This window comes from Apostichopus japonicus, chromosome 16, assembly GCF_037975245.1.
Source record: "Apostichopus japonicus isolate 1M-3 chromosome 16, ASM3797524v1, whole genome shotgun sequence".
Lineage (NCBI taxonomy): Eukaryota > Metazoa > Echinodermata > Holothuroidea > Aspidochirotida > Stichopodidae > Apostichopus > Apostichopus japonicus.
Genome location: NC_092576.1, coordinates 18351085 through 18379083, shown reverse-complemented (window position 1 = coordinate 18379083; position 27999 = coordinate 18351085). Strand labels below are relative to the sequence as shown.

Here is a 27999-nt window from a genome sequence, read left to right as displayed (position 1 = left end):
GCCTTTAAAATAATTCCCAGTTAATGTATGTATTTGGAAGGATGAAGTCGGAAATTTGCTGTAAGAGAAGGGGTCGTTTTAAAATTACTTCCAAAATGCTATAGAAGGGTGAACATGGTTGAACATGGTTGAACATAATGTGATTTCTACAAGATTTAAGAACAAACTTGAAGTGCGCTTTACTGATACATGTGACAAGAACCGTCTTTCTTTTTACTTTAGGAAGGTGCAAAATGATGTAATGTCTTTAATTGAGAGACTGTGGACTACTCCAACATCATTTATATGATTGTAAAAATCACTCTCTTGAAAAAATCACTTCTTATTCTTAAAAAATAAAACATTCTGAAGGGTCCTTATATTAATTCGAACGCGTGGTTCAACTGTATTTATTTTGATTCTGATATCCTTCTTTAAATATGACTCAAATATAAAGGCAATAATTCTACTTCACTTTCTGCAGACATCACCAGACGACAAGTTCCTTACTGAAGTAAACTACAACAATCAGGTACCGGATCACGCTTTTATGCTTCTCTTCATGTTTACTTCACGGAGAAGTAACTCATATGTTACAACAAAAGAACTCAAAATATCACAAAAGAATCTACTTTTATTTCCTCACAAAGTATTTACGATGTTGTCCTTGTTAAAGTTTTGGAATACACAACCCTACTTTAACTGCTAACTACTTAAATCGATATACAATATCGGTATTCAAACGAATATCAGTAACATACAGCAGCGGATCCAGTATTCATATGGAAGGGGTATTGCCATGGGGTCGTTGATGCTTATCCCTCCAGAGTAACGTTAATGTATTTATAAACTATATTATCAGGTCTTAGCTAAGATTGGTCTAAAATAACAACGTTTAAAGCTTTGGGTAATGCTTAAATATTGGAACGGATTGGGGTGGGGAGATTGGGGGTGAGCACACGCACACTTTTATGGATGGGAACCTGATAACAAGTAACCATGATCGCAAATAAGTGGCAATTCTGCCGTGTGTACTTGGTCATATCCAATCATTCAAATTTCAAGGATTTGGATCCCGCACTTTTAAGTTGGTGCTAAGATATCAGTTGCTATTATGTTTTGTAAAATGTTGTCATGATTAAATAATATAATGGTTTCTTATTCCACTTATATTGGTCAATGTTTTTTTCACACATTTAGTCTACGCGATACGGCAACAAAGTTAAAACTCTCTAGATTTACCAGTTCACTGTTTATACAAAAAGAATAAAAATCGAATAGAATATGCAGATTAGACACTTATTATTAAACTATCTGTGTCAGTACCTATCATGTTACTAATATACACTGGATAAAGCTTTGGAAAGATCCAAATGTCAAAGTCTAAGACTCGGCTAAAAAGTATGTTTTAAAAGTCAGTGAATGACAATTATCTGAAAGTTTAGTACCTGAAGGGATAGTGTCTATAATATGTTTTTCATGCGTAAAATTCATCTTGTTAGAAGCAACTTCGAGGAGGATGAGCGGGTTGGGTGGGGGGGGGGGGGTATATTTCCATGTGTATATACCGCATGAGTGTTGATGGGATAAAATATGTGTTATGTGCCGCTGCGAAATTTTGTGGTTAAGTTAATCCCATGGAGAATTGAAATGCTACATCATACAGAAGATAATACACTGTTGTACGCCCATTGTCTATGCCTTATGTCCTTATGCAACAAGTACCTTATAGTCACACCATCACCTAAATACACCTATTTTATCATTTGTAGCTATATAGTTCCACGGGCAGAACTAATAGGACTATGAAAACTTAATGGGGTGCCGAAAGTTAACCCACGGGTCGCATCTCAACCACCTTTGCTTTCCCTATTTAATTTTTTTGCCCAATTTTACCACCAATACGAATGTCAAATTTAAAAAGCAAAAATACATACATGTTTACTATATTTCTCTTGGATTCTTTTAGATTGAATAGTTTGCTTGAATAGTATTTATATGATTCTTTCTTCTACAGATGACAACATGAATGATAAGAGCCCACGTTAAAACAACTTTTGATTAAGGACAATATCTTGAACTGTCATGTGATGACTCCATTCCCGTCGGTCATCTCTAACATTAAGAAGAACATAGAAACAGGGAGTTCTATAACATCACCCTGATTCCATAACAATTCCCTGTTTTAATTATTTCTAGAATAGCCGCAAAACGATGGCATAAGAAGCACTAAAACTAAAGAAAAATATCTAAAGATCGTATTATGAAGTTTATATTTACTTTGAATTGTATTGACATATTCTAAAAAGGTACACCTTTTTTTTAATATTCGTAAACGTGGCTCATTTCTTATGGTAGATAGAGCTTACATTAATATAAACTGAATATTCAATAAGTCGTGTGTGAAAATTCGAATGGAAAAAACTAAACTAAAAAAAAAAAGTAGTTATGACAGTAGTATGCCGCAGTGTACTAAACAGGCATTTATCAGGCTCATGCTACGTGATGCAAATATTACCAGGTAAATATTACATTAGAAAACATAGTGTTTTCACACTAGAACTCGAACGAGGGGTCTGATCCTTCCCTCGAGATCAGCTCCCGCACCCTGATATGGAGCCCGGGATCAACATACGAATTTGAACTCTCAATGGATCATTGTCACCCGAGATCACGGTGACATATGACGTGCTTGTACCTGATAAAAAAAAGGTCCACACAACTAATAGATGTGGAACCATCGACGTGATTTTACCTTTTTTATATATATATATATATATACTTTTTTTTATATATAGCCAGCAGAGGATCCAATGGGATCCTAATATGAGTGGAGTGAAAGTTGACTGAAATAGTTAAAGATTATCAAAGAATTTCGATTACATTTTAGCTCTTTTACAGTATTCATTAAGGAACACGTGTATATAGCTTTTCTGTGTACATATGTATAACGTATTACTAACTAAGTAAAACTAAATGAAATAAAAATAAAAAAATGAAATATGTTGTAGGTTAAAAACTCTAAAGACATGTAGTTTAGCATGTAAATGTTCGTAATAAGAAATAGATGTTTCACCCAAAAGTTAATAGATACATTGCTTGTGTACCAGTGCTATTTTATAGGTATGGAAGTTAGTGCTGACGACGACATGTATAAATCAGCCTATACTAGTTTAGCCCATTGTCTTCAATTATGAATGTTTATGACAAATTCGTTCCATGGTTACAAAGGAGACATGCCTGTGCATACTTCGCATCAGGCTCAAGTTACCTGATATGCAGGTGGATATTCCATTAACAAATATTGTGAAGCATCCTTATGTTAACACATACTTTTACGGGGGAAATAAGCCTATTTGTTGGATAAGGGATTTGCTTGACTAAAAAAGCTTAACTCTGCATTTTGAAATCGGAGTAGAACATTGGTCTTGTTGTAATTTGGAAGGTTTCACGAACTGTTTCAAATCGTAACTTTGGAAGAAAATGCGATACTTCTTTTAATTAACTGACAATTCCACTAACTTGCCAACTTACAACAATAAAAATGATTATTCTAGATGCATCCCTATTTCAGTCAATGTAGTACGGCATAAATATTTCTTTTTCAGCCATAAAAGTATGTTTATTGAGTCGTCTGCAGCTCATACGATAACTGTTGGATAACTAACCAACTATATACGAGAGGAAAGTTAAGATACTTAACAAAAAGTGTTAAATGGGATCTTCTGCATCATATACAATAACTGTTGGATGACTAATCAACAATCCGAAAGGAAAGTTAGCATACTTAATTAACATAAAGTGTTAAATGGGATCGCCTCTAGCTTATAAAATAGCAGTGGGATGACTAACCAACTATCCGAAAGGAAAAGTAACATACTTAATTAATATACAGTTTATAATGAGATCGTCTGCACCTTATACAATAACTGTTAGATGAATAACCAACTATCCGAAAGGAAAGTTAGCATACTTAATTAACATAAACTGTTTAATGAGATTGCCTGTAGCTTATAAAATAAAAGTGGGATGACTAACCAATTGTCAGAATGAAGGATTAATCTAATTTATGAACAGTGTTTACAATTGACACTTGTTTAAGACGTATTGCTGTATTGAGTGGCTCTGTTTAGTATACTTAGATGATAATGTACCTAAATAATACCAAAAACGTCCGTCATGATCTCGTTACTGATAAAAAATGCTTTGTTGTAAATCTTCGAATTTGTCTTTTATCTTAATTGGTGTATCCTGTAGTGTCCTGGTATTCAAAATGATTTTGCTAGGAGACACAAAGTTTCATCTTCATCATCTCGCCAATCCTTAAGTTGGGCATGTTGAAGCATAATGAACTGGTGTAAGAGAAACACGTACCGCCCCCTTTTTTGGGACCGTTAATGTGATTAAAGTTGCTTAATGTTGTAATAATTTGCAACTTTTGTCGGAATTAATATTCGGGATTTTTCCATTTTTGACCACAAATATAAACAATTTTCGCCTTTGAAATTGTTGACGACCCTAAAATAAGTCGTGGCCCCTTTCTTTGCATACTAGTGTTGTGGCTTATATTACGCTGTTAATGTTTGTACTATATTGTATAGTGCGTGCCCATTTATCTTAGAACTATCGCCGTAAGGGCCAAGCGATCCATGTCGTGGTTTTCATCCTCTTCATGCTATCGGCCTGTGTGACGAACAAGAGGAAGAACCATAAATCACAAAACATGATTACTCCTTCCTTAAGAATGAAACAAAATTTTAAAGCAGCCGTTTGATATTCCTACCAATAAATAAAAACCATATTTTGGCAATTTCATTACACTGAAAGAAGATTACAATCGATCGGACTCAAACACTTAATCCTTCCTTTTATCGTTAAGTAGCGGGGACCCACATTCAACTTCTCGTCGTTTGTTTATAAGTGTTTCCAGTCAGATTCTGCTTCAAATTAGTTGTATGTAAGTTGTTCGTCCATAAATATTTCTAGTATGCTTTAAACACAACATCCTAGGTTAATATGCCCTTAACTTGGCTTGTAGCTGAAAAGTTAAACATGTATTATCAACTCATAATATCGTTAAGAGGTCATGAAGTGTATGACTTATCTAACGATGACGTGTTACGTCTGACGATTAATTACATTATATTCAGGAAGATTTGGAAAATAAATAAATAAATTAGCATCTATTGATATGGGTGTATTTATGTTCAAGACGTTTGTAATCATATCGTACAGGACAATATCATCCACCTTCCAGTATATATAATTTACATTACTTTTAACCCGATGTCCAAACTTAAAGTTTTACTTCTTCAACGAACGAAAGGTTAAGATACTAGACTGGATACTACAGTTAACGGCTAAAAGTAGCTTCAAGTCCTTTCTCTCATTATATGTAAGCAAAATGTACTACGATGTCAAAATGGTATTAACTTACCCCCGAAAGCTGGAAGGGTGATCAAATTCTGGAATGGCACAAAAAAATAAGGAAAAAAAGGTAGTTAAGGATGATGCACAATTGTGAAGCTATCACGTAATCTTCTTAACACTAATTTCAATATGTTTAATGTGAAATAAAATAATTTAACGTAAATATTCTTAATTATTTTGGACAACACTAATTTAGTAGCAGCGGATGCAAAAAATTACCGTCTTCAGTTGGCCCCTAACTCTGCGGATCCAAACAAGTTTTTTTCGGCGTGAGGGAGGGAGGGTGGGGAGAAAGGCTGCATTTGAAATGGAGCTAACCGCTAAACTGAAAACATAGCGCTAAGCTAGACTATATGTAGTGCTGAGAGTTTTAGTACCGTCAACATGGAAGCAACAGGAGTAACCTATCGTTTCTATGTATCACGATATAATTGATATAAGTTGTTTGATAGTTATGACAAAAGAAGACGAAATATGTTAAAACATGTGTTAGAAGTTTAACGTCAACTGTTCTAAGCAACTTCACTCGTGTTTTCTCAAACATGTTCTCCTGAGCCGAGACTGCACAAATATAAGCTGGAGTCAATGCAACAGTTGTCTGTTCGGAAGCTAATTCACTTGGAGCGTTCGCATGCTTTCGAGCACTTTGACAAGATGGCAACACTAACTTTGATCCCGAGATCGAGAACAAACATGAGTATGATTACAATCATGAGTATGAATACAACAGTGCCCTCTATAAAGCGTGCAGTCTCATATGCGGCTTCGGATTGTCATTGCCCTCATGAAACTGCATTAGGACATCATATCTTTTCTCAGTAAGCCCCTTCCAATCCCAATTTTCAAACAATCGAAAAAGCACATAGGAGGAAAAGATTAGTCATCGTGCGCCCATTGATGTAATAATATATTATGACAATGTCAATGGGGTTATTTCTGTGTGCCACTCGACAGCATTAAAATTATCATGTTGACTGGCTTAAAACTGTACATCGCGTGTATGTAAAAAAAAACATACACGCAAATTAAAAGTAACTGTTATAAGGCTATCTGAATATACTAACCGGCAAGAACAACAGCACCCGGGTCAATAGCCGGTTCTAAGAAATGAAAAGAAGTGGATGTGGCTGAGGTTGAAGTAAAGTGATTAGGAAAACGAGGACATGGTAACTCTTGCACAATATTTTACATGAAATATACCTCGAAATCATCTAAAACCTGCTACCAACAAGGTATCAAATACAACCTGCCTATTCAAAAATTCGATGGTTTGTTTAGAACGTAATTGGTATCACTTGATTTGGTCAGTACTGATGATATTTAACTATATGGGTTATAACAATATGATCAACAATTTGACCTTTATATCTATAACTCCTTGTGCTAGCATCAAATTACACTATTTGTCATCATGCACATGCGTAGTTCCTTCCTTTACCAACGTTGTAGACGCATTTTTTCACCGATGTTTACTTACCTCGACCGGCAATCGCATCCATCAGCAGCACAGCTTATGTAATGTTGCTCTGGGTATACGTAGTGCCCGAGAAATACCTAAAACGTATCTTCCTGTGGTTATCCGTTCACATTAAAAGCTTACACCTTTCGGACACCGTAATAAATGCTAGTATTCATTCAAACAATATGTTATAGATCATACAACATAATACATTTCAAATGACGGCATTTCAACCCATAAAGCGGTCCATATGTGCAATGTTTCAATTGTATAAGTCTCAATGTGTGTTTGCCAAATTTAACTATGACCTTTCAAGCTTACTGCACTAAAACCTCAGTGAAAAAGACACCGTTCTATGCAATTTTCAAATTAATATACATTATTAAACTTGTAAGCCCCGCCCACCAGATCATGCGCCTATCAAATCTATCTGCGTTTTTGCGACCGTTAGGCCTAGGACTTACTTTCACTTTCGTGGCTAGCCTGTGTAGGTTAATTCTCTTGAATAGTAACTTTTCCCAGTCTAACCGATGTAGCTTGCGAAATGGTGCCCATTGCAACGAATAAACAGGTGTTGTCAGACGTTTACTCCGTGAAATTGAGTTAAAAAAGTGGACGATACAAGTATATATAAGTTACATTTGTCTAATGAACATGCTGATATCGTCGCAATGACATAACAGAGAATCTAAAATAAATTTCTCTCTTTCAAATGCGACAACTTTTCTTCATTAAATTCACCTGGTCAGAGAGCATTTAGAATAAAATACACTGAATCTGCTTCAGAAGTTTGTTTCCGAAATTCATCAGCAAACACGTATTGTTACTTTTACATAAACTCGTTATGTTCGTATGCATCAATCAAGTTTTACCTATTGGATAGATCCTCCCCGGAATAGATGATGTTCGGTAAAGTTGATGTCCTCCAAGAAAGCTCTGTAAGGAAAAGTAGCGACGAATGTTATGTTCAAAAGACCCTTATACAGGGTCGGTTCTTCTTCTTAACTACAATTTGCAACCGCATGCGACTGAAACATCACAACTAACGCTATCAATACGGTTCGAATGAAATCCCCGCCCCTGCCCCTCCCCCCAAAAATATGTTAAATGATTTGACATTCCAAATCTTTTGAATGTGTTATCACTAAAATGGGATCTTCATATATATATGAACAGAGGAGTTCTATAAGTAGCCCCTATTTTGGCTACTAAATAATATTGCTTCTAAGCTTAATTCTACTGCCAGGTTTACCCCCTGTTTTAATTGAGTTTGTCTCTTACCATAAAGTAACGCAATTACTTTGCCCTAAGGTACACTTATCAGTTTCAAATTTTGCTTAAATTAAGACATAAATTATTCACGACTACCTGGCTTGGTAATTAATGAACAGGGTGGTGACACTTTGTGCATCAATATATAAAGCTATCATGCAACTAGCATGTTGCAATATTTTAAAAGAAGAATGCACCGCTCCCCTCGTAAACATCTAAGCATGTTGTCGATTAGCACGTCATATGTCATCATGATCTCGGGGCACCGTAAGTCTCGATCGTTCAACTTTGTAAGTTGAACCTCGGGCTCCGTCTCTGATCTATACTAAGAAAACATGGTTAAGGTCTCGAGGTCAGATCCTGAGTGAGATTCCTTTCGTACTAGGAACTGGATCTCCAAAGGAGGATCATATCCCTCGTTCAAGTTCTCGTGTATTATGTAATATCTTGTATATGTAATATCTTGTAATATGTACCTTGTAATAATTGCATCACGTCGCACGAGCCTGATAAGTACCTTTTAAGTACACTTATGCATATAACTGTCATAACTACTTTAGTTTCTTCAGTTGGATATTTCACGCACGACTTATTGTATTTTCAAATTGTATTAATGTAGGCTTTATTAACTTACTGTCTTAATGAACGAACCACATTTGAAGATATCCAAATGGGTAACGTTTTAGAATATGTCAATAAAGTTAAGAGAAATATTATCTTCACAATACGATATTTAGATATGTTTTCTTATAGTTTTATTGGTTCTTATGCCAACGGTTTGCGCCTATTCTAGTAAGAATGAGACCATCGGCAGTTCGTTCTCTTAACGTTAGACATAACTAACGGGAATGAAGTCATCACATGACAGTATAAGACATTGTCCCTTAATCAAAGCTTATTTTAATGTTGGCTCTTATCATTCATGTTGTCATCTGCAGAAGAAGAGAGAATCAAATAAATACTAATACAGCAAAATATTCAATCTAAAGGACCTGAGAGAAATATAGTAAAATATGGATGTATTTTTGCTTTTTTAAATTTGACTTTCGTATTGGTCGTAAAATTGGGGCAACGAGATTAAATAGAGAAAGGAAGGGTGGTTGAGATGCGACCCGTTGGTTAACTTTCGGCAGCCGGTTAAGTTTTCAAAGTTCTATTACAAATATGAAACACTAGGTGTATTTAGGTGATGGTTTGAATAAAGCTACTTGTGGCATACGGTTTTCAACTTATCAGATAGTCAATGGGCATACTACAGTGTATTATCTTCTGCATGATGTAGTATATATTATCCATGGGTTTAACTTAACCACGCGGATTGGGCACATTATCTCGCAGCGCCGCGTGACATATTTTATTCCTATCACCACGAAGGAGGTATATACACAGGGAAATGTACCCCCCCCCCAACCCGCGATATTCATCAAATATCAGTTGATACATTTAAAGAATTAGAAGAATATAGCCAATGGTGACATTACAGACTGAGATGGGACCTAGTTCCTTAAACTGTGGAATATTTTCTTCACATTACGTATAACACATTGTCTGCCTCGGGGCATTCCTTGCCCACAGACCATACTCTTGCGTGATAACACTAGTAATACGCTTTCACATTATAATAACGCATTATGTAGGTCCCATACTTGATGTACGAATACAGCATCAGCAATACAAGTAGAAATAGAATCCTATTCGGTATGAGTACCATTACAGTTACACTTAGAGTACACGGCTGTAAGGGTTAGTACGAGTACGTAATCTTCCACTATGATAAACTGTTATAGATTACGACATACAAGTACGTGTACAAACCCACCAAGTAGAGTACTAGTATAAGTCTATATGTTAAATTGTAAGTACGAGTACAGAGTCCCGAGAGTGAATCTAGTTGGCCAATATTTAGCCTTCTATAGTAAAACCTTATATTAACTATTTTTAATCGGGAATTGGATTTTTTTCTCCAGTAAAAAACAAATTCGAGTGACTTTTCTCTCATCATCAATTGGCGACCTGTTGATATTAAATCAAACCTTTTATCTGTATCGATGCCACTTAAGTTATTTAGTTGCATTAAGAAATGATGTGTCTTGCTTTGCTAGTTATCTAATATCATTCATCCTCGTCGAGATGTGATACGCCATGAGTAGGAATCCATAACATGAGATATAGAAATAATACATTCGACATGGTATTATATATAATACACTTACGTTCGAAGTCGGATTCCGTTGCATAAAAAACTGCGCCGGTGTATCAAGTGTTGGTATGTTTCTGTTAGAAATTCAAGCTAGTTTGATAAGATACCATAGAGATTTAATGTGCTATATATTCATATATGTATATATATATATATTTACATATATATATATTTACATATATATATATATATATATATATATATATATATATATATATATATATGAAAATCGTAATGAGTTGGAAAATCAAGAACAGTGAAAAAACTTTCAGCCTCCACCGGGATTCGAACCACGGGCCTCCCGCTATGGACGCGGACACCCTAACCACTAGGCTATGGACGCTGATTGTATGTCCATAGGTTCGAAACCGGTAAGGAAGATCGTAATTCCACTGTAGGCGTTTGTCACCTATATCGAACAATACTAGTTCTGTTTTTGGTGACATATTTTGCCCTACTCTAGAGATCAAACATGATGCTATCCAACTCGAAAATCATTTGTGATTCCTAAAGCCGGATCTCGAAAGAGATACTTTGAACAGACTTTATGTAAATGCAATGGAGGTAAACGACAAAGGCAAATGAATATATATAAATGAAAATCGTAATGAGTTGGAAAATCAAGAACAGTGAAAAAACTTTCAGCCTCCACCGGGATTCGAACCACGGGCCTCCCTTATATATACATATATATATATATATATATATATATATATATATATATATATATATATATATATATATATATATATATATATATATATATATATATATATTTATATATACATAAACTAAATGGAAAGCAGTGCTTCTGCACTGAGCAGGACAACCCTTACTAAAGATGACAATAATAATTAAACATAAAATATGCCCTTGTATTGGAATTTAGCATGATATCGTTAATACGTCATTAAGTATAAATGATGTGTTACGGCTGACGATGAAATACATTATATTTAGGAGTATTTGGAAAGGATAAATAAATTACCATGTATTGGTATGGCTTTATTTATGTTCATGACGTTTGAACTCATATCGTACAGGACAATTGCATTCACCTTCCATTATATATCATTCAAATTACTTTATAACCCGATGTCCGAACTGAAAGTATCAGTGTTGGAGTGTTAGCTCAGTGGTTAACGCCGGTGCCTTTCAATCATAAGGAACCCGGTTCGATTCACTCCTAGATTAATGTATGTCGTCCACTTACAGAGTTGCTGACAATTAACAATTCATAATCATGGACGTTAAATATGAATCTAAGAGACTGACGTCGGTTAGCTTGCGGCTTTGATAAGCCAATGAGGCTTCTTCGCGAGTTCCTGCTTGCAAGAAGATGTAATATACATACATACATACACCCATACATACATACGTACAAAGTTATATTTTTTCAAAGAACGAAAGGTTAAGATAATAGACTGGATACTACAGTTACACGGCTAAAAGAAGCTTGAAGTCATTTCTCTCATTATATGTGAGCAAAATGTTATAATGGTATTAACTTACGGCCGATAGACGACAGGATGATGAAATGCTGAAATTGCCAAAAGACAGGTTGTTAAGGTTGAGGCAGGGTGAAGCAATCACGTGATCTTCTAAAAACTAATTTCACTATGTTAAATGTGAAATAAAATAATTTAACCTAAATGTTCTTAATTATTTTGGAAAACACTAATTTAGTAATCACGGTAGCAGCGGATGCAGAAAATAACCGTCTCCGGTTGGGCCCTTATTGTGCTGATCCAAACCTGTTTTTTGGGGTGGGGGAGGGAATGAAAGGCTGCATTTGAAATGGTGATAACCGCGAAATTGAAAACATAGGGCTAGACTACATATGGCGCCGAGGGTTTAAGTTCCGTCAACATGGAAGCAACAGCAGGAACCGATCGTTTCTATGTACTGCTCGCGGTAGAATTGATATAAGTTCCGTTTGGTAGTTATAGCGAAAGAAGACGAAATATGTTAAAACATGTGTCAGAAGTTTAACATCAACTGTTCTAAGCAACTTCACTCGTGTTTTCTCAAACATGCTCTCCTGAGCCGAGACTGCACAAATATAAGCGTTCGCATGCTTTCGAGCACTTTCTCACAGTCGTAAAACTAGCTCTGTTGCAGAGATCAAGAACAATTATACAGAATACGAACATGAGGATTTATACAACATCGAGCTCTAATAGTCGGGAAGCCATATATGCGGCATCTGATGGTCATTGTCAGTGCAAACTCTTGTAGGACAAAATCTGTTTTCTTATAATGCTCCAATCTCTGCACCAACGAAAAAAACACGGAAGAGGAAAAAAATGAGTTGTCCTACGCCCATTGATTTGACAATATATAATGACAATATCAATGGGGCTTTTTCTTATCCATCATCGTATCTATCAAGTATACCTCAAAAAAGTCAAAATCATGTAAAACCTGCAGCATTTGATGGTCAATTTGCTGCAAAAAAAGGTATCAAATACAACCAGGCTACTCAAAACTTGGATCGTTTTGTTTAGAACGTAATGGGTATCATTTGATTTGGGTCAGTACTGATATTTCAAGTAGATGAGTTACCAACCACAGGATCGACAATTTGACCTTCATATCTATAATTCAGCATCAGTTACACTATTTGCGTTCTCGCTGACAGTTTTACCATGCAAATGTCTCTTCTTTTACCAACTTGGTACACGCATTTTCTTACCTATGTTCCCTTACCTCGACTGGCAATATGTGTAGGATACATCATCAGCACAGTATTGCATTCTTGCTCTGGTTATATTCTGAGTGCCCGCGAAATACCCAAACCTTCATCTTTCTATCTGTGTTCATATTTAAAGCGTACAACATGCGGACACTGTATTACATACTAGTGTCCATTAACAAAATATGTTCTTGATTATAAACATCATACTTTTCAAACAACTGCATTTCAACTCATATTACGGTCCATATGTGCGACGTTTCAATTGTGAATACGAACTCATTATGTTCTTATAAATCAATAAATATTTACCTGGTATATAATTTCCTGCAAAAGCTCCTCCGCCGAGAAATGGATGTCCTCCAAGAAACATCTGCAAGGAAAAGTAGCGACGAATGTTATTTTCAAACGACCGAAGCTATCTCTTTCGCAAATGTAATCTATGCAGATCTGTTTTTTCCTTGCACTTCAACTAACCTTATACAAGAAGGTTTTTCTTCTTAATTACAATATGCAACAGGAGACTGGAACATCACAACTCATGCAATTACACCCCCATCCCCTCCCGCCGAAAAATCGTTTTGAGAGACTTGAGCGTCCAAATCATTTTACATTTGTTGTCGGTAAAATGCGATCTTCAGCAATATGTATGAACAGGGGAGCTCTATATGAGCCCCTATTTTGGCTACTCAATAAAAATGCTTCTAAGCTTAATTCTGCTGTCAGGTTAACCGTTTGTTTTAATTGAGTTTTTCTCTGCTGTCAGGTTAACCGTTTGTTTTAATTGAGTTTTTCTCCGATAGTCCACGCCCATTATGCTAATATGGCCGCGTCGAAGTGGGAAAAATAATTTCGCGTACGGGAATCCGCAAACAAACTTAGAAGAACTTAGAAACATAGAAATAAAACTGAAAGATAGGCCTAGAAGATCCATCATACGAATCCTTGCAAACTATTTTGATTTGTTCCATTTCATGAATGAACAAGAATGGAATAAACTATAGTAAACAGTAGAACTATATATAGAATTATCGTCGCAACGAAGACTACGTTCTTAATGTCATCAAATTGACATATGCATACAACTGTGCATTAAGCCTTATGAATTATACAAAGGAGAACTATATGAAGACACATTGATAAATACTTTCATCAAATATCATTCGATACGTTTAAACTATTAGAAGAACATAGGCAGTGATGACATAACAGACCATCGCTTCGATTGACGAAGAGTTTATCTGGCTAAAATTAAGCATTTCTAACGATACTGAGATGGGAGCAAGTGTCTTTAATTATAGAATATTTTCTTCACATTAAGTAATACACATTATCTGCATTCAGTGCAATCCTGGTTCAGAGACAATACTTTTGCTTGATAAAATTAATAATACGCGTTCACTTTATAGTTAACTAAAGAAGTTATAGAATTATCGTTGCCATGAAGACTCTGTGTTGAATGTCAAACAATTGACTCGTGCATACAACTGTGCATTCAGCCATATGTACTACAGAGAACAACTATTTCCACAACACCTAGTGTTTAGTTTTACAGCAAACGATACGCTGATGCTTAATCCGCCAACGTTTCAATATTTTTGCAAATTTAGAGATATAGCGACCGCTATTTACTCGAATGAAATAGCCATACCAAAAACCACACAGTATCTTGAACGGATGGCGCTGAACTCAATATTTGTATTTTTGAATCAGAAAGCAGGAAAGAACGGACCACAACCGAGGCTGAGAACTAAGGAAAAGATTATTCCACCTGATTCTTCAACCCTTTCCGTTTCTAACGCTTTCACTGCCAGAATAGATGGAAGAGGTCTTCATATATATATATATATATATATATATTTATATATATATATATATATATATCTAAGAAGACCTCTTCTATATATATATATATATATATATATATATATATATATATATATATATATACATATACATACATATATATATATATATATATATATATATATATATATATATATATATATATATATATATATATATATATATATATATATATATATATATATATATATAGACTTATGTGCTTCAATTACATTACATCATTACCCCTGGTGCGTTTAGTGACATCATCTCCATACCGAGAGTATCATTTCTTGACTCAGATGATGAAGATTCCTAGTATGATATAAAGTACAAGATTTTGTTATTTTCCATGATTTCGTTTAATGCGGATTTTCCTCCAAATATTCTCACTGATCGTTGCAAACGACACAAGAAAGAGGTGAAATACACCCATACCATTGACACATTGATTGATATTATCTCAATTATCAGTCGATAAATGTAAAATATTAGAAGAACATAGGCGACTATGACATAAGATACCGTCTTCTCGAGTAACGAAGAGTTTTTCGGGCTTAAATAACGCATTTCTAGCGATACTAAGAAGGGAGCAAGTGTCTTTTACTATGGAAAATTTTCTTCACATTAAGTAATCCACATAGTCTTCCTTCGGGTCATTATTGGTCCAGACACAATACAATGCTAGATAAAATTAGTAATACGCGTTCACTATTTAGTAAACTATAAAATTATCGTTGCCACGAAGACTACGTGCTGAATGTCAAACAATTGACAACTGCATACAACTGTGCATGAAACCGTATGTGCTCTAGAGAACAACTGGTTCCACGAAACCTAGTGTTTAGTTTTGAAGCGAAGTATACACAGATGCTTAATCCGCTAATGTTTCATAATTTTGAAATATCAGAGGCTGCTATTAGCTCGAATGAAATAGCCATCACCATAAACCACACATTATCTGGAACGTAAAGATGTGTACGTACATTTGTTTTCATTTCTCAACAATAAAGCAGGAAAAATGACCACAACCAACGCTGAGAACTACGAAAAAGCATAATTAACCTGTTTCATTAATCTTTTCCGATGTCTGTACATTCCATTGCTCTCACTGCCGGAATGTATGGAAGTGGTACTTATATATAAACTTATATACTTCATTTACATTAAATTATTACCAATGGTGCGTCCAGTGATACATACTTCGGACCAAAAGCATCATAACCTGACTCCGATGATAAAGATTCCTATAGTAAGATATAAAGTACAACTTTTTATTATTGTCGATGATTGCGTTTAATGCGGATTTTCGTATAAATACTCTCACTGATCGTTGCATAACGATATAGTAAAAACAATGTAACATGCACCCAAAGTTATAAACATTGATAAATAATGTCATCAAAAATCAGTTGATAAATTAAAACGATTAGAACACAAAGGCTTTAATGACATATCAGACCATCGCCTCGAGTAATCAAGAGTGTTTCTGACTTAAATTAAGCATTCCTAGCGATACTGAGATGCAATACTGATACTGAGACTGAAATTCAAGCTAGTTAGATATATATATATATATATAAACGTACTTATTATTCACATATATCTATATTTTTTTTAAATTTTTTTATTTATTAATTATTTATTGTAATATATATACAAACATATAAATATATAAATTTATATATATATATATATATATATATATATATATATATATATATACAACATATATATATATATATATATATATATATATATATATATATATGAATATATATATATATATATATATATATATATATATATATATATATTTATATATATATATATATATAGGCAAATGTTCACAAAGTTTCAGCATAAATGCATGTTCCGTACTTACTTTCCAATTTGGTAAAATACTTTGTTTCATATGTAAGCCAGAAAGCTATGGAGTTGTAGATCTTATCCTATAATTAATAACATGACCTTGGACCAATGACGGTATGTTGCCATGACTAGAGGCACACTTGCCCTGAACAGGCATAAGCCTACACATTTTTAGGTACAAATCAGCCTTACAGTTATGGAAGAAAACGTTTTCGAAACTTTAAACTTCTGTGAATTGTAAAAGTAGGTTAATTAATATGACAGAAATCCTGTTTTTTATGAACAATCGATGCCCAGACATCGTCTCATCACTCGAAAGTCAACTATGCGCTAACAAAGAAGAATCTACACATTTTGGGCATAATCGTACATACTTTGTATTTCGAGGTAATGATCATTCATATCTGGCCGTTGACCTACTGCCGTCTATATACACCCAGGATGCTTTCCACGCGATGCCACGGTAAATAGTACAATATGGTTTCCCCAGAACATTACATCTAGACATGGAAAACATGTTTTCACGTGAAAAAAAATCATTACCTGGGTTCGTTAGACATTAATTTTTCAAGAAGAGCTCTCAGATCTCTCGAGTATTCTTGTATTCCCTGAAAAAAGAAATACTCATAATAACGTGTGTAATAATGGTAACGTAGTTTGTAAACTAGTAAACAGGTGGAAAAGACAACTTGAGACAACTATCAGGTTGTATAAAAAAGACAAGTGAAATAGTATGGTTTAATTAGACATCATTATTGAGTCCTCGTTGACACTTTAATGAAAGAATAGATCTGTTAAATCCCCTTTCGTCTGTAAAAACTAAACAGTTAGAGAAGGTATAGGTGGCAGTACTCCTATAAATATTAACGAAAGTCTTAAAGTTCGAATCCTACTCAAGAAAAGTAGTGATTCAAATAGCGGGGCGATGTTTTGATAGATTACTCTATGGCCCTCTGTTAGGAAAATAGTTTTGACTTTTTGGAATGAATTCTAGTGTTGAGCAGTATAGGTTATACTCTGACCGTGAAACCATTCTTTTTCGACTGCAGCTGTATGTTACATTGAATTAAATTGAATTAAAAATTCGGCCACCCATCTATCCATCCATTCATCCATCCAAACATCTATCTATAAATCAAATAAGTTAAGCACTATAGGTTATTCCATCACATTTAAACAAATGCAGGTCGACTGCAGCTGTATGTTACATTGTATTTGAAGTCGGTCAAAGGAAAGTAATTTTTTGCATCTAAGGATACACGGTGATCTCATATATTTAAACAAGGGATTTGTGATTCCTTGCCATCAGAATAAAAGCATGTGCCTAATTTGACTTCTTTATTAAGACCTCAGTTGATCTGACCTGGCCTTTTACCTCAACCACAAACAATGTGGGTCATATATTAACAATAGTGAACACACGTTCCAAGTATGTGCTCAAATGCCCGGTCAGCCTATATTAATGACAGCATTTTCAGTTTTTGATCTCTCTTGACCTGAGATGGCCTTTGACATCCAGTAAACACGAGGGTGATCATGTAGTAAATATTGTGCACAAACATACTACAAGTATTTGCCCAATTGAACTTTGCCTTGAAGTTTGCCTCCACCGAAAATAATACCAAGTATAAGCTCACGTTATGTTTTCTGTAACAAGCTATCGTTTTACAAGCGGCGTCACACATCCCCATACGTGCGGACACCCACACAAGGGATCACAAATGTGAAGTACCATGTGGAAGATAAGAGGTAACCTCAAAGGCTTATTAAACCCAATAGTTTTGCCATTGGGGCGTATCTGTGACAAAAGTGGTGACCTATAAAATCTTGACAAAAATATGGCGATTGTTGCGACAAAACTTGTAACCTGCTTTGTGACAAAAGTGGGCGATGTCTGTGACAAAAGTGGTTGGAGTGACAACAGTGGTTGCCACAAACGTCTCTTGAGTAAAAAAAAAAAAAAAAAATACAACAAATTCCTACATAAATATAGAATGATGATACATGTTGCGATTCATGTGGCGATACATGTGGCAGCATTCCCATGTTCATATTTTATGGCTTTGTTAGTTTAAAAAAGAAATAAAGAAATCTACTTACTTTCTTTCTACACAAAGCGGACAACACTACACCGACTGCCCACATATCACTGTTATCATCAAGAAGAATTCGATACATGTGGCAGCATTCCCATGTTCATATTTTATGGCTTTGTTAGTTTAAAAAAGAAATAAAGAAATCTACTTACTTTCTTTCTACACAAAGCGGACAACACTACACCGACTGCCCACATATCACTGTTATCAGCAAGAAGAATTCAAAAATGTTATTCTGATCAGTATGCCATTTGTAAACAAGGATGCAAGATGAAACCAGGTAGACTGATACCATATGTTTTGGTTCCTTTTTTTGGGCAAATTCATTGAGTAAAATCATAGATATTGTTTCAATCTGTTCTGCCTATGATAGGTAACATTATATGACACTGACCGACATAGCTATAGTAACACCTAATAAAGTGTAGACAGAAACTAGAGCACTAACGTTTCTAAACTCAAAGACAATATGTTACAAGCTTTTGTCTCATAAAAGAAGGTTTGCAGAGTTAATAAATTTTCTTTTACGCCTTCTAGCTGTAATCCTAATACCGGTGTGAAAATAGATAGTGATTTAATAGAAACAATGTTTACTGAATTTAATTGCTCCAGTGCATTTACATATCCATAAGATAGAACAGAAAACCCATGTGTCATGTAACGTTTCTCACAACATAAAAATGGTTTAATAGCAAGGTGCTTAAAAAAGTGAATTTAAATGGATTACCTTGAGAAGCTATATTGGGAACCTCTGTCGCACTCGGGTGATATATGACCAGGTGTACCACACCGTCCCCTTGCGTATCCGCTAGATTTGAAAAAAGGGAGATCGATTTTTATTTCAGTTAATGTTTAAATCTCCTGTAAATATTTTAATTGCTTAAACATGTATCATGACTGCAAACATTGATAAAGGGTTCTTGCTTTGATCGAAGACATATTGATTTATAGAAAGACTTACTGTAAAACCTTAGACAGTCCGAAATCTCCAATTTTAATGATTCCTCCTCTTTGTACGAAAATATTCTGAAGGGACACAACATTAAATAATTAGGCACTCGGGGTGGAAAATATCATTCATACATTTGCCATTTTGATAATCAACTATATATATCCAAACGTGATGACATAAACACAAAAACCAACTTGACTCACTATGTTTGAATGTATTTAATTGGCTTTGACTTTAGTAACTGGTATTACGTCTGAGATATGTACTGTCGCGTTCCTGTTAGATGATTTTCTATGAGAGATTACAAACCTGTTGACAATCATGTCGTCAGTAAACTGTTATTAATGGTGTATCAATCATACCACGTTAGACATGAAAGAACTAATCAGCTCACAGGTACTAATTAACAGAGGTTCGTAAGCAAGCTGAAGAAACATATTTATCAAATCATAGCTTCAATACACGGCCCTTTGAAGTGAAACAATAATGACATCAGGCAATGAAGAAATATACGATTTGTTTCATAAATGTTCTAAGTGGTTTTCTGTTTGCATATCTGAAAAGTAAAATCAATTTGATGGCGGGAAATGCTGTAAATATCCTGAGATTATTTCTTGAAAATACCTATTGGCGAAAAGCATTATAATGATCACGGGATCCACATCTACTTGATACGTCATAATGATCATAACATCCATCAAACTATGTTCATTCATACTTAGTAAAGATTCCTAAATCCTATTGGTCCATTTAGGTCAGCTGACCGTGGTTAATCCCGTGAGTAACGCATGGTGAAATTACCGGCGGATGAATACAATTGTTACCATGTTACCATGTTTTGTGTAGTGTACTGTGTAGTGTGTACGTTCAAGTGAGTGTACGTACGTACGTACGTACACTACGTACCGTACGTGTTCAATACAAGGCCTACTATGTTATCGTATGACTGTACACCATACGTACATGTTTGTCCCTAGAATGGTTGCTATGGGAACCAGAAGCTGTAGGGTATTGATATGATGAAGCCAACTAGTAATTGTTTGTAGTTCCTTGTTATTGAGACCTTTCAAAAATAGTTTTATGTCCGCAATATTGCCAAACATTAGTTAAAATGTTATTATGGTTCATCTTTTATGAATGAAAGCCTTTCAAACACGTTTCCTTTATAATTATTCACTATCGTTTAGTATTACTTTATAATTGCACATGTACATTGTTATGCTGGTTGTTAATCGTTAATTCGACTAAAGGGGCATCACTTTAATAAATCTTTGGTTATACCAAAAACGTTTTGTTTTATGATTTTTCCCCCACACAAATGGTAGTGTATGAATGAACGGGGTTAATCAACGGTCTAGCGTGCGTTACTCACATGATTAATGCACTCCGGGTGTTAATGCTATCGCTGGATGATTATTAACCCCTTATGAAATATACTGCACTGTGCTGCGATTAAGTCAAATGTAGCACGGTAACTAGCCTGAAAAGGACAATAACCTCTCATCGAATTTTGAAATTAAACGCAAACGTCGGAGAGGAAGAGAGGATATTAAAATCACTGAATGAGACTTGCCAACGGTCTTTTAATGTGTGTAAGATCGAATGCAAACATCGTGTCAGTAGCCTATTATACTTATGGTATCGCACACACATTGCCACAACCGCACCGCTGCTAAGTTAAGCTAGCAAAATTGATCTTGAAGCCGAAATCACTCTGTGTAAAAATTGGAGCTTTTTTATCTTTCTTTATCGTTCTACGTTAAAGTATGTGTCTTGCAATAATTGAAAAATGCATGGTAGATATCACATCTGTTAACAGACCAAACTAACTTCTTTTCATCAGTCAGATATCAACTCACCGTGGGTTTAATGTCCCTGTGTATCACCTTCTTGCTGTGAATATACTCCATGCCGCGGCATACCTGTTTCATTATACCTATTATAAATCGTTCTTCGACCGCAATTTGGCTCTGAGAATTTATCAGGTCATCAAGATTTCCTGTAATAATAAATACCTTTGAAATCATATTGTAGCAGAGTAGATTATTAAATACAATTTTAGAAAACAACATATAAAGATTATCTTTTTAGTCACGATATTGGTTGTGTGTATTGTTTTTTTTTAAATTTCACAGGCTGATATGCGCGTGTACCTCAACACTAAAAAATGTCAAGTGCATTTTTAATAGAATCAAGATAAGCAGAACTAAAATGCGTAAATGATTTATATGTATTTATGATTTCTACCTATTAGAGACTACAGCTTTTGTCAGCAAAAGTAAAACGTTCTTAATTCACGATAGTTATCCTGATTATGCTTTGCAATATTTGAGCCTTATTCACATAAAGGGCAAGTTGGATTTCCAATGTTATTGACAGTCTTTTCTGACTAATAATATAATAGCGTAAAACAGTTATTCTGGAACACCGATAATTTAGAAGAAAGAAACCCGTACCCATTTCGCAGTATTCCATCACAATGTACAGCCTGTTCAACCCTACAGGAAAGAAAAAAAGAATTACATTGACAAATCTTGCATATGATACTTTCGAAGTTTTACTATATTTGTTGCAAGTCAGTTTGGTATTTTATGACTATAAAGTTGATTGTAATCATGGTGTAAATTTTCACAGCATTAACTACTCTTGAACAGAAACCATATCATGCAACTGATACACAGACTGATGACGCTAAAGCTCTTGGGAAAGTTTATAGCTATATTACACTTACTTCACATTTTGGTATATAGACTGGGGAGTGACATGAACAGAGTGACATGTGTTAATCTCCTGATTTAGTTTGCATGTCAGCTTCAGTTTTCCAGATCCTTACATGTAAGAACATCGATGAATGTAGAACGTAGAGGATAATTAAGAGGTAATTGACTATTAAATAAAAAAATAGAGCTAGCTTATGTTGTGTGATATCTTTTCCAGTTAATATAATGTTAGCTATGTGTATAAAAGCTCACCGCCTGAGAAGGATTCTACGTAAGACACTATGTTGCGATGCCTCAATTTCTTCAGAATCTGAACCTGAAGATCGCGATAACAAAAGTTGTATTTATTTCTTAGAACAAACAAAGCAAAATGACCAAGCTGTTGGGAAAAAATATGGCATTATGAAATTACATTTACTGAATACTTTCCCATCGAACCCTGTAAGTTCAACTGAAGTAAAGGAAATGTAGTCTACTGTTGGGATTGTTTATCAAGCATATTAATACCTACATAGCGATTAGTCGAGCCCTGAGGAAAACATTTAGCGTTTCTTATAACATGGTTCAGGAAATAATCACAGTCTGTAATTCAATTTAGATATTAGTTTATTCAACAGAATTGGGATATTACTACTACTGCTGCTACTGCTACTGCTACTGCTACTACTACTACTACTACTACTACTACTACTACTACTACTACTACTACTACTAATACTACTACTAATACTACAACTACTACTATAACTACTAATACAACAACTAATACTACTAATAATAAAAACATGAAATTTCTTACTTCTTTCTCTGATTCTGCCTCTTGCATGATCTAGGAAGCATCATCAAAATTGAAAATATTAAATGTTATTACGTCAAAAACTAGGAATGAGTAAACATATCTTCATCATCTTAGGGATATAAATAAATTAAATTAGGCCTATGGATGTTTTTTTGTCAATGTAAAATTTATTGTTTTTTTTTTACTTAGGAAACACTTGTGGGTACTTGCAAACCATGCAACGACCTTGAACAGCATTTAGGTCAGTAATGACGTCACTGTGATGAGCTTCAGTGTGTGTACTGCTCATTACTGAGAGACACGTGATGTTCATGTCCGCATAGCTGTTATTCCGTTAAATTTAGGACGTTTGCGTTTAAGTTTCAAAGTTGATAAAGGTGTTTTGTCCCTTTAGAGTCTAGTTACGGTGATACATTCAAATTGTTGCATGTTAACTCTAACCTTATCTCAGTACAGTACAGTTAACAGAGCTCTGTGCATTTTTCATGATAATGACGTCACGAGTCGAAATGGATCACGTGATCATCATAGCGCTTTTCCCGAAAAGCTAAGGATTTTTTTAATCGATAAGCTTAAGCCGCATTTAACAGCCCTTCTCGTCATCGTAATGATTATATTTTGCAGATATGTAAACTGGAAACCACTGAGAGCACTTATGAATAAAATCTTCTTCAATGCTTGAATGTCATATTGTTCTACCTACAATGAACCCTATCATTGACTTATTAATTATTTAATGCCATCTTAACTGGCTCATAAACTTATTCTATCAGTTAGGGGGAAATGGGAGGGGAAGGCCGGTTCAAATGAAAATAGTTTACTTCTTTCAACGCGTAACGTTGACCGCCTTTAGTTACAAGGTAGACTTTTCCAAATCCACCTTGTCCAATCATTTTTATTTTTCGGTAGCCGTTGATATTTGACTGAGGGGATTCTGAAACAAATAAAGATATATATCATTTTGGCAAAGGGTAATTAAGAAACGATTTAATTTCATTTACTTATGATAACGAAAAGTCAGCTTTGTTACGGCGTCTCTGTTATCACTCAAATTTCCAAATATAGACATTTCATTTGCATGGGGGAAGTTCCACAAACGTTGCAATGACTAATGTGAAAGAAAATAGTTTTCTTTTTATTGCAAGGTACTAATAATGCCCCGATTCCCTTAACCTTAACGGTTCAGTGGAATTCAGAAGATTTTGAATCGATATTTGTAACCACAGTAAACAGCATTACTGTTAGACAACAGCTATTTAAATAACACATTCAGGGTGTGTGACGAAGCAAATCAGTGTAACAACCTTTGTCCTTAGAATGACTGCGCACAAACCTTTTTGGTTTGTTTATCACGCTTTTCTGTGAAAGAAGTGTATTTTGGTAGCACCCAAATTTCCCTCGACGTTCTATCCAAATCCCGTTAGAGATTTGACTACTTGAAGCACAGTAAATTTGTCAACCTATCACGATATGTCATTCCATTGCATTGTGTATTCGATACAACTATCATTTACATATGTATATATATATATATATATATATATATATATATATATATATATATATATATATATATATATATATATATATATATATTTATATATAACTATATATATATATATATATATATATAACTATCATAAAACAAAATGTTTAAGCTCTTTATGGAATGTAAGCATATTCCTGGTTGACTTGATGATTGTTAAATACTCTTTCGTGTGACAAAAATTGCAATTTTGATCATAAGTGACATCTGTGAAACTTTGTGAGGCTTAAGGGAAAAGAAACATTGCAGCACATGTATTATTTTGCATATATCCTTTGTTAACCGGAGTTGGTGGAAGGGGCAGAGGGAAGGAGATGGAGGGGTGGGGGTGGGTACTGCAATACTGCACTGGTCGGTCTAGCTGCAGAATGAGTTTTATTAGTAAATAATGTTAATGGAAGCAATGGATTCTTCCTTACCTTAGAACGGACCACTACACTGAAAAAGTGTAATAAACATTTTTTTGGTAGTATCATTGCGTACAGTATTGTTTAGAAAGTCTAACTTTTTGCAAGAACGAATCAATTTGCTCCACACTCAACACCTGTCCCCCTTACATCAATATTGTAACCATATGATCATGACAGTTTTACGTCAAGTGAGGTAAAGGAGTATGGATAAAGGACATGATCGGGGATAAAGATTGGTAATCGATTAACTGCATATTGTATGTCCTATGTACCTGGTATGAACGGAATATATACCACACAAAACACCCTCTAAAAGATTGAATAAAAACAAAATTGTACGTAGAATTCTTAAATTTCTAAATCTGAATTTTTGGCTTCTAATTGATGAACGCACCCTGTTTACTACTCTTTTCGGTTTAGTTTGCTTTTTGCATCCTCCTATTTGAAGGTCGAAGACTTATAACGAAACAAATCATTTGTCAAGTTGAATTAAAGAAAACATAAAACATAGCTTGTCAACTACAAAATAGCAACTGTAACCCATTATTATACTCCAGTGAGCGCAAGCCTACAAACCCGTTACCTTTCAAAAGGTTGAAACACACACAAAAAAGCTATAGAAATCTATCTAATATACAATAAGGACAGAGATGAATAAATCTTTTGCGTTGAAGAGTTAACCTACGTTTGCAATCGCAATTAAATCAAGAAGGCGTAAGTTCAACTACGGTTCATTGAATGAATACAAACAAATAGTAGTGACTGTTAGCTTGCTTTCTTCGTGCCCTATTTATCACCTACTAAATATAAATAGCCTTAGCAGAAAGTCCCAAATACTTAGATTTTTTGTTATTAGAATAACGTAGGAAAGCACAGTACAATTTTCAATAACAAACTGACACACTAACAGCTCACTTTAGACAATAAATAGTCTGAGCAGAAAGTTCCAAAATACTTCGATTTTCTTTTTATTAGAATAACGTAGGCAAGCACAGTACAATTTTCACTAACAAACTCACACACTAACAGCTCACTTCATACAACCCCCCCCCCCCCCACATCCCAAGAACAAAGAAAGAAAGACAAGAAAATAGAAATTATAACTAGACATTACATATGTATAATCTTCAATACTCACACAAGCGTTAATACCTTTCTTTTGTCAGTTTCTAACAAAACTTATTCAACTTTATTGTGCTCTAAATCCGCGGTCCTACAAACAGGAGTCTAGGTCGCCAAGACCCTAACCCCTTAGAATCGAAATACATAAAAGTTTGCTGTTACACTGGTGTTAAAAGTGTAAGTTAGTCGATCTCCGTCGGCAAGTCTCTACAAACTGTTGATGAATCCCGTATAGTTTTGAAATGTTAAACCTTAATTGAACTCTGGGGGGCGGATGGGGTCTAAGTTGGTATAATTAAGGGCGTCGAAGCAAATTGTTGCTATACTTTGCAAACGTGTCGATTTGTTGTGTAAGAAACACTCGACCATTCTATATACAGGCAAACGTGAAGTTATTTACAACGGGGAACGATGCGACCTTGGTTTTTAATACATCAACTAATCAAACTTAGGTAAGAATTCATCCTTATATCTAAACTGCATACACTTCTAATATACCAGCAAGTTATCTTGTCTATCAAAACAGTGGTAGTGCAGCTTACATGAAACGAAATTTATAAAGCATATTTTACAATTATAAATAGAGGACAAAACATGTATAAGAAGACGAATACATATATACAATGAATATATATATTTTGAATATGTATAATGAATGATTTGAGGGAAAGTTATTCAATGTTAAGTGAGGAGGGGGCAAGAGCAAGACGAAGCAAGTCTACTGAGAATACAAGGAACAAAATCTCTATAATGATTAGTGATTTAATGTCTAAGATATGTTGCTTGTAACTAGTAATTCAAGATTTTTTTAACTGTATCTGGTAAAGAATTCCTTCGATCAGTCAACAGCCAACAAATTGTAATTTACATGTATCATTTCTATTGTGTGAACACAGGCAGAGGTCATCACTATAAAACACATTATTTATGTTAATGAACAGAGGACATATTTTCAAACCAATATGCAATACAAAGGCGTTGTAAACTGTACTGCCTACCACAATACAACATTATTATTTGAAAGGTGGCGTAAATTTAACTGCGGAGGTTAAATTAACATTTTGCACAAATTCGTAGTTTCATGATTCACAATGGAGCTATCAAAAGTCGTAGATAATTTAATGTTACCTAGGTACTGACATATGATACCGAATAGCGTATTAACTAGGACACCCAAAAGTGTCAAACTCAGTTGAGTTCTTCTCAAGTAAGCCATGGGTATTAATGGTCAGAATATTTAGGTTAGTGCGAAAACTATTACATGATTTTGCTTCAGTAACAACCGAACTTACCCGAATATGGTCCCCAAGCTAGATCCATGGCAGTGGTTTATTAACAGGTTCTTTGTCTTCAGCTGTAATCAGGAAACTGATAGCCAAGTCGACTGAAATCACTGGAACCAATTCGACTGAATCACAAAGGTGCAGCGGAACATTCCATTTCCGCGTGTAATAGTAATACAGAAGTTTAGCCCCTGATCGAACTCGCGTAAGGTGTTGCGGGGTATAATAAATTTGTTATCAAAGAGAAGACAACACTTTTTTTGGGGGGGGTGTAAAATATTATTACATTTGCCTTTGTCGTTTACCACCATTTCATTAA

At 34.7% G+C, this 27999-nt stretch overlaps 3 protein-coding genes and 1 non-coding gene across 6 annotated transcripts in view; 1 reads left to right on the top strand and 3 right to left on the bottom strand.

The window, feature by feature from the left end:
* Positions 1–27999, top strand: part of LOC139982710 (uncharacterized) — a 239831-nt gene that overhangs the window by 22693 nt on the left and 189139 nt on the right. The window lies entirely within an intron of this gene.
* Positions 5–27861, bottom strand: LOC139983736 (serine/threonine-protein kinase Nek5-like). The gene is made up of 11 exons (XM_071997466.1): positions 27690–27861; positions 24141–24253; positions 23320–23349; positions 22773–22836; positions 22257–22298; positions 21660–21799; positions 19810–19874; positions 19576–19656; positions 19001–19049; positions 17296–17360; positions 5–80 (listed from the first exon to the last, which is right to left on the bottom strand). The coding sequence occupies exons 1-11, from the start codon at positions 27715–27717 to the stop codon at positions 5–7; spliced, it is 753 nt and encodes a 250-aa protein (XP_071853567.1). The 5' UTR covers positions 27718–27861.
* LOC139982720 (uncharacterized) lies at positions 2747–16121 on the bottom strand. The gene is made up of 9 exons (XM_071995797.1): positions 16059–16121; positions 15127–15195; positions 13348–13408; positions 11853–11880; positions 10354–10414; positions 7741–7804; positions 6474–6509; positions 5417–5444; positions 2747–4662 (listed from the first exon to the last, which is right to left on the bottom strand). Exons 2-9 carry the CDS (start codon positions 15154–15156, stop codon positions 4650–4652), a joined length of 321 nt encoding a protein of 106 aa, XP_071851898.1. The 5' UTR covers positions 15157–15195; positions 16059–16121; the 3' UTR covers positions 2747–4649.
* Positions 10611–10683, bottom strand: Trnaw-cca (transfer RNA tryptophan (anticodon CCA)). The gene has a single exon. It is a non-coding gene; the product is annotated as a tRNA-Trp (tRNA).